This window comes from Saccostrea cucullata, unplaced genomic scaffold (genome assembly GCF_032062105.1).
Source record: "Saccostrea cucullata isolate Sc308-1 unplaced genomic scaffold, CSIRO_AGI_Scuc_v1 ctg19744, whole genome shotgun sequence".
Taxonomy (NCBI): Eukaryota; Metazoa; Mollusca; class Bivalvia; order Ostreida; family Ostreidae; genus Saccostrea; species Saccostrea cuccullata.
Window position 1 is genome coordinate 1 of NW_026937778.1, and position 8,088 is coordinate 8,088.

The 8,088-nt window shown below is 36.8% G+C and overlaps 1 protein-coding gene across 1 annotated transcript; it reads left to right on the plus strand.

Moving 5' to 3' along the window:
* Nucleotides 1-123: 123 nt before the first annotated feature.
* On the plus strand, nucleotides 124-7,071 carry LOC134248819 (sarcolemmal membrane-associated protein-like; the record flags this gene model as incomplete). Its single annotated transcript, XM_062731197.1, has 9 exons — nucleotides 124-190; nucleotides 3,507-3,597; nucleotides 3,806-3,973; nucleotides 4,231-4,308; nucleotides 4,429-4,491; nucleotides 4,622-4,759; nucleotides 5,494-5,662; nucleotides 6,478-6,708; nucleotides 7,024-7,071. Coding segments are annotated over 9 exons (1,053 nt in total), but the record flags the coding sequence as incomplete, so codon positions are not given.
* Between the last annotated feature and the right edge of the window lie 1,017 nt (nucleotides 7,072-8,088).

Consider the following 8,088-nt stretch of genomic DNA (forward strand, 5'->3'; position numbering starts at 1 on the left):
ACCTGTGCAAGAATTCCTTAGTACAGATGATATATTTAACTATAGTCTCTCATGTATATTAAAGAAATGTATTAGATTCCGAAGATTCCAAAGAGTATCAGTTGTTTTCTGTTATTCTTTCAGTAACACATAACTGCATCACAGCTACAGTAACCCTATTTCACCCGGACGGAAGAGAGGCCAGGAATGTGTAAGTGATAACTAATATACACACAAGCACACATACAATATTCAACAACTTATTATATATCAATTAAAATGTGGATATTTATGTGAAAAAGAAAAGGAATTATAATGAAAACTAGATGCGTTCTTGTTGCTAGAGCAACAAGCGGTCTTCCGACTGACTTTTCGTTAGAGTTCTATGCTGCGTCATCACATGAAATTGATTTCAGAATGTATATTTTTGTTAACGTTTATTTACAGCAGTCTCTCAACATACATAATGATAATTACAAGTTTTCCTCAAAATATCTCAAAAAATAGCTTTTAAAAATCGGCAAAATATTCCATACGTGTTATAAAAGAGATAGAAGTCATTTGCAACTGAAAAAGACAGAAACAAAGAAAAAAATTTTGAAACGAAAATGAAGATCATTGTTCAGATTGGAGTTTGATGTTCTATTACCTCAGTGAGTTTCATTGTCATATCTTTAGCCGTTCTCGAGAAAACTGCTGGACAAAATGCCTTTTAAAAAATACAAAAATCCCCAAAAATCGCGAACAAAAGTGAATTTCGAAAAAATGAAAAACATCATCCCTGAAAAAATCTTTTAGATCCGTCCACGCACAGCTGAGATATCGCCCTAACTATGAAAAAAAGAAAAATAATAATAATAACTAGAAACGATCTCGTTGCGAGCAACGAGAGGTCTTCCGTCCGATTCACAAAAAAAAACCCTTGTAAAATCGAACTAAAAAGTGATTCAAAATTTTGGTCACAAGGAAGATTGAACCAAGGACGCCAATGTGAATGCGCTTTTTTCTCTTTTATCCACAATGCGCAAACCATTAAGCCATTGGGAGTACTGCTCTAAATATACTTGTGTATACTTTTGAAACAGTACACCTGACTACGAATCAGAAAAGGCGGGGCACTTTTCATAATTTCGCGCCAAACGCCAGGAGTAAGTATTCGCGCCTTTTCTTTAGACTGATCTATTAAATAGGTTTTTAGCTTCAGTGAAATTAAATAAATAAAACGTTCTTATCGCCTTTATTTCATTTCAACGTAAAGAAAGTATATTTAACACATTGTACACATTACATATCGTACCCTGTTACACTAAAGCAGTTAAACGGAAATTAAGTTTTACAATTGACACTGAATTGCAACGTACTACTACGTGAAAGTCCAAGTAGTTTTTCACATTTCATGTGTCCTTTTGTTAGAATGGTTTGTCCAAACGCTCAGCTGCCCCCATAAACCCCTACTCGCGAAATGGCGGAGTTGACAGAGACAGCCGCCATCTTGGGCCCGCCTCAGATTTTCCAATCTTAATATCTAGAGTTCAGATTACCCAATATTCAAACAACTTATATAGAAAGCATTAAATTGTTAAGATAAATACTTTTGCTTCAGTAATGTATAACAAAATATTGATCATCAGAGAGTTATAGATAAAAGACTTTTGGCCCCTCTGAGCCCCTAATTTGAGGGGTCAGCCCTATTTTGTTGATATCAAATGAAAGGTCTTGTGGTGTTGCACATTTTTTCTTCAATTTTCTTTAACAAATTATGAACAGGTGTGAAGATATGAAACAAAGTGTGTTAAAATTTGTGAGATATTTCTGAGACATTTTTCGGGCCCTACCGAGCGCCGGCGCCTTTTGCGCTAGAAAGATTTGCAGACCCAATTACAACTCGCCAAACCTTCCTCTATTTCCACTGAAAATCTTACGTCGATATCTTAAGTCGTTTCGGAGGAGTTTCCTGGACAAGCCGACCCTCTGAAAATCAGAAAATCGTCCATATCTCACGACCGGAAGTGAGATAATCAAAAAGCAAAAAAACCTATCAAGATCAATTAAATATCTTTCAGATCTGAAAGTTTGGTAAAAATCGGACGAGCCATCTCTGAGAAATCGCTTGCACAAAATCGGTTGGAAGAATAATAATAATAATAGGGAAAAAGAAACCGAACGAAAACAATAAGGTCTTCCGTTGGAGACGGAAGACCTTAATAACTAGAGCCGAGCTCGTTGCAAAGCAACGAGTAGGTCTTCCGTCCTGTTTGACCGGAAGTAACTTTCATTTAATAAAAAAGAGAAATGAAGTCCAAAAATTGTTTAATTCTCCAAATGTATGTTAATTATTACTAAAAAAAAAAAGCCATTTTGGCGACTTCCGGTTTGACCGGAAGTGACGTTGACGGACGGAAAATTAAGATTTAAGCTGTCTAGTGACATATGATATCCAAAAACCTGTCAAGAACAGCAAAAATATGCAATTTTGGACTACTTCCGGTTTGACCGGAAGTGACGTCGCCGGACGTATTTTGACGGCTCCATTAGATCAACCTTGACATTTTAAACAACTTTGCTTCTTTGACGTATTAAAAAATCCCAATACTTTTTGAGATATAAAGGAAAAACTTTCGGCCCTTCTAGGCCCTTAATTTTAGGGGCCAGCCCTTTTTTTCGAGATATCATTTGAAAGATCTTGGAATTGTACACATCTTTTGTTCTTTACGTCTTCACAAAATATTTTCAGGTAAAAAGATATCGAAGAAAAGGTGAGAGAAATTTTGAAATTTGTGATAGGTCAATTTTCGGGCCATAGCGAGCACCGACGTGCATCATTTCCGGTAAATTTGATATACCTGATGCACCTCTCCAAACATAGCTCTACCTAGCCTCAAAGTTTGAAGTTTCTATCTAGAGCCGTTTTTCGGGAAAATTGTGGACAAAATGACCCTTAAAAATCAGAAAATCGACGATATCTCTAGACCGGAAGTGACGTCATCGAAACGGAAAAAAACGCATAAGGTTCAAGTGATGTTCCATACGTCCTGAAAGTTTCATAAGATTTTGTTGAGTCGTTTTCGAGAAATCGCGTGCACAAAATCGGTAAGAAAAAAAAAAATAATAATAAAAGTGAAAAAGAAACCGAAGAAAAACAATAAGGTCTTCCGCTGAAGACGGAAGACCTTAATAATAAAAAACAGACGAATAACAGTAAGGTCTTCCGAAGGAAGTCGGAAGACCTTAATTATACACGCCATACTAGATAAGTCTCAAGTCCAATGCCCTGTTTACAACCAAGTTAAATAAAATACATAAACTTAAAAATTGAAAGACCTTTAAATACACTTAAATTTTCAAAATTCAAGGAAATACTTCTAAAAATGCACAACCTCTCACAAGCATACAGCAGTAAAAATTAAGCAATATGAAAATAGTTTACACATTCCCAATTGTTTATAAAGTGGAATAAAATATTGACCCTGTAATGTCATTCTGTTACTTAGCAAACTTCACTACAAGCATACATTTGTTGATTTCAGATATTCTGAATCAGGGCAGTTTTCTAACACAGTATCACCCGGCGTCACAATACAATCTCAGGAACTTTATCAGCTGGCTCAGTATTTACAGGTAACTATCAGCTGACTACAGTAAATCTGAAATTTTATCAGCTTTACAGCTAAAACATATTTTGTAGCTTTCTAGCTTTATGAATTAGAACATTTCAAGAATTATAGCAATTGAACAACACATATTAAGCCTCAGACAACCGTAAAATTCAGGTTAACTATATGACGTATTTGTTCCCTCCACTGACGCTTGTCTTTGTACATTACAGGAGGCTCTACACAGGGAGAAGATGCTAGAACAGAAGTTAGGGACACTACAGCAGCTGGTGGACAACACTCAGGAGGCCTCAGAGAACGGCTGGCAGGCACTGATAGACGAGGACCGCCTACTGTCACGCCTCGAGGTGCTGGAGAACCAGCTACATATCTACTCCAAGGTCAGGCCACCAGCCAAGGGCAGCTAGATTTTATCTCACTGTTAGACAAGATTTCTCAATATTGAAAGATAAAATGGACTGGAGGCATAAAGGGGGATAAGATTAAAACATTTCACAAATGACATTTGATCATCATCATTTCAGGATATGAAAATTTGATGATTTATATCAAAAATTCAATGATTTATTTCGAAAGAATATGCAAATTTTCTTGAAATCTGGAAATCACTGTAATTATATTGTGTTCTTGCTTGTAGAACCATGCAGAAGATATTCTACGCCAAGAGGTGGTGACTCTGCAAGAAGAAAAGAACACATATGAAACTACTGCCAAAGTAAAATTTCTGACTATATCACATACAAAACTACTGCTTAAGTAAGATTGCTGACTCTCTCTGATGTATTGATGTTTCGACATGTATCAAACAGCCTTTTATTCTTTATTGTTTTTCCAGGAATCTCTAAAGAGAGTTTTACAAGAAAAACTGGAGGCTGTCCGGAAACTTTCAGACCTTGAGGTAATGTTTGCCCCTGAATTTAAAGCGTTAGTTATTATTTTAACAGAAAAATTCAATACTTTTTCAAGCTGCACTAGTGAACATCACTTTTGTCTGTGTAATTATGAGTCTTTGATGTGATTATTTTTAGCGATCGTTACATAACACGGAGGATGAGTGTGCTCATCTGAAGGAAATGTGTGAGAAAGCTCAGGAGGAACTCCAAGCCCTGGCCGAGAAATATCAGGACCAACAGAAAGAGGTCATAGAGATCCAGGAAAAATTACAGGTAAATACTAAAACTAAAATCAGGTCCAGCAGAAGTAGGTCATAAAGATCCAGGAAAAATTACAGGTGAGTCCTAAAAATAGAATCAGGACCAGCAGGAATTCCGGATTCATTTGGCACTGTATGAGCGCATGAAGAGAAATTTTATATTCATTTGTGTAATGAGGATAAAAATGGGTAATGCGCATTGTATTTCATGGAATGAAATACGGGCAGGCCTGAGAACCAAGTCGTAAATTTTTAAGGCCTTAGATGGAAATTCTTGAGCATTAAAGAAATGCAAGTTAATGTCACAGGTGATTAAGATAAAGTCTAATGAGGTACTCAAACCCAGGGCCTCTGTGTTCTTACAACTGAGCTACAGAGGCCTGATATATTGACTTCTTCACACTTGTAAACATAATGTCACTAGTATTAGGTTTTTGATTGACAATTTTTCTGAGTTATTTCCCTTACCAGCAGGTTAAATACCATTATAGTGAACAGTGAACCTTGACATTTTAAAGATTTGACTTTAATAATAAGAGGCTTTAACAATTGAAAGAATCGTCCACACTCTCATCATTAAGTAATGAAGAGATCTTAAGGTTGATCTCCAGTATGGCAGTGAAAGGGAAATAACTCTTTACTAAATCTAATTATAAAATAAAAAACCATTAAGTATAATTATTATTTAAACTATTAATTATTAGATAAATAGTCTGTAGTACTGATGAGTTTGTGATGTTTACACAGGAGGCTGAGCGGCACCACCTGGAGGAGGTGGAGAGACTCCGCCAGGAGAAGGAGGACCTGAGTGAGAAGTTGGAGGAGATGATCCGCCAGGAGACGATTCTCACCGCCAAGATGGAGTCTCTACAGGCCGACAATGACATCGCCATGGAACAGCTCGCCGCCATGAAAGGTAATTATTGGATTATTTCCACTTCCATATGTTTTCTCTCTGATAACTCTTTGCAAGTTAGTGGAGTTGATTTCTTGATAATTCTACCAGAATGTAAATTAGGCAAAGCGATAGGTCAGGTGCTAAGGAAGCCTAATATGCATGTAAATCTTGTGCGTCTGTCTTCGTGTTTTACATCAGTGGACAAGGACTATTGAAATTGACATGGGAGGGCTCATCAAATTTAAATCTATTAATATACATTTTAAAAATCTAAATTTACAATTTTATTTCACAAAGAAATGGAAATATAAGGAATCACTGTATAGTTAGTAGAGTATGACAGGGACATCAACAATAATTGGAAACGTGGGATAATTTATGCCTGTAATGCAAATTATTCCACATTTCCAACTATCGTTGATGTCCTGGCATACTCCACTAACTAAACAGTGATTCCTTTAATCATTGTTACTAAGACTAGCTACCATAAAAGATAAATCTCCCTTACTGAGGGTAGCTACAATAAAATGTTATCACTATTACTAAAGCTAGCCCTGAATAAAAGTAATGCATTACATAGGGGGCTCAGTTGGCCACCATTACGAAGGAGACACAACTTGATCATTTATTGTACAGCAAAAAGCAGTAGTATTTATCTCCATTATGCTTAAGTTTGAACACTATTCCTTGAGTTTAAAATTATGTATCATTCTGTGATTTCAAATTGATGATGCTGTTTAGTTAGCTATATTGCCAGAGAAAGATTTATAGGAATACGTGCTTTGAATTAATTAGAAGACTTTTATTGAAGATATTTTTTTCCCTATTATCAGAAAAACTGGAGGCAATCAAAGAACCAAAGGAAAATGTGATAGAGGAGAATGGGGAGGGGCTGACAAACGGGGACAGGACGACAGACGAGGTCATCGACACCAGTGACAGGAAGGTCATCGTCAGCGACGACATCAAGATCATCATGACCGACGACGAGAACGATAATAAACTAGAGGATATACACAAACCCGACAGCTTAAACAACGTACAGAACAATATAGATGACGTCGGTCAGTACTTAAGTGTACATACTGTAAAGTCGCGAAGATTTGATTATGTAAAATATTCCAAGATTAAAGATGGGTAGATTTTGTCAAACGTGAATACATATTGCTTTGAATAGAGTTAATTCTGATCATCTTTTCTCTAAATCTGTCCTGAAAAAAAAAAATGAAATTCTGGATAGATGAAATGTCAAGAAAGATTAATGGCAAGTAGTATACATGTAATATAGATTTTACAGTTTAAGGTGTTTATGATGCCCTTTTTTGATGTATAGAGACAGCTTTTCTACACTGTTACATTGTATACACTATTTGTTTCAGATTCCATGAAAATTAACTCAGAAAAAAGCAGTCCAGAGGACATTCAGGGTAAATCAATCGCTGTGGCCTGTCATCTTAATTTATTTATTATACCCCCCGCAAACGAAGTTTGGGGGGGTATATAGGAATCACCTTGTCCATCTGTCCGTCTGTCCGTCCGTCTAGCTGTCCGTCTGTCTGTGCAATCGTGTCCGGTCCATATCTTTCTTACAGAGGGACATTAGAATCTACTACTCCACACTAAGATTGCTCATGACCTAAGGGTGTGTCATGACCTTGACCCAAGGTCATTTGGGGAAGTTCAAGGTCACTGGAAGAAAAATTTCATAATTCGTGTCCGGTCCATATCTTTCTTATTGATAAACTTGGTAGGTTCTCATTTCACACAAAGATTGCCCATGACCCAAGGGTGTGTCATGACCTTGACCCAAGGTCATTTGAGAAAGTTCAAGGTCACTGGAAGAAAATTTTCAAAAATCATGTTTGATACATATCTTTTATAGATAAACTTGGTAGGTTCTCATTTCACACAAAGATTGCCCATGACCCAAGGATATGTCATGACCTTGACCCAAGGTCATTTGGGAAAGTTCAAGGTCACTGGAAGAAAATTTTCATAATTCCTGTCCGGTCCATATCTTTCTTATGGATAAACTTGGTAGGTTTTTATTTCACACAAAGATTGCCCATGACCCAAGGGTGTGTCATGACCTTGACCCAAGGTCATTTGGGGAAGTTCATGGTCACTGGAAGAAAAATATCATAATTCGTGTCCGGTCCATATCTTTCCTTATGGATAAACTTGGTAGATTCTCATTTCACACAAAGATTGCCCATGACCCAAGGGTGCGTCATGACCTTGACCCAAGGTCATTTGGGGTAGTTCAAGGTCACTGGAAGAAAAATATCATAATTCGTGTCACGTCCATATCTTTCTTATGGATAAACTTGGTAGGTTCTCATTTCACTGAAAGATTTGCCCATGACCCAAGGGTGTGTCATGACCTTGACCCAAGGTCATTTGGGGTAGTTCAAGGTCACTGGAAGAAAAATATCATAATTCAT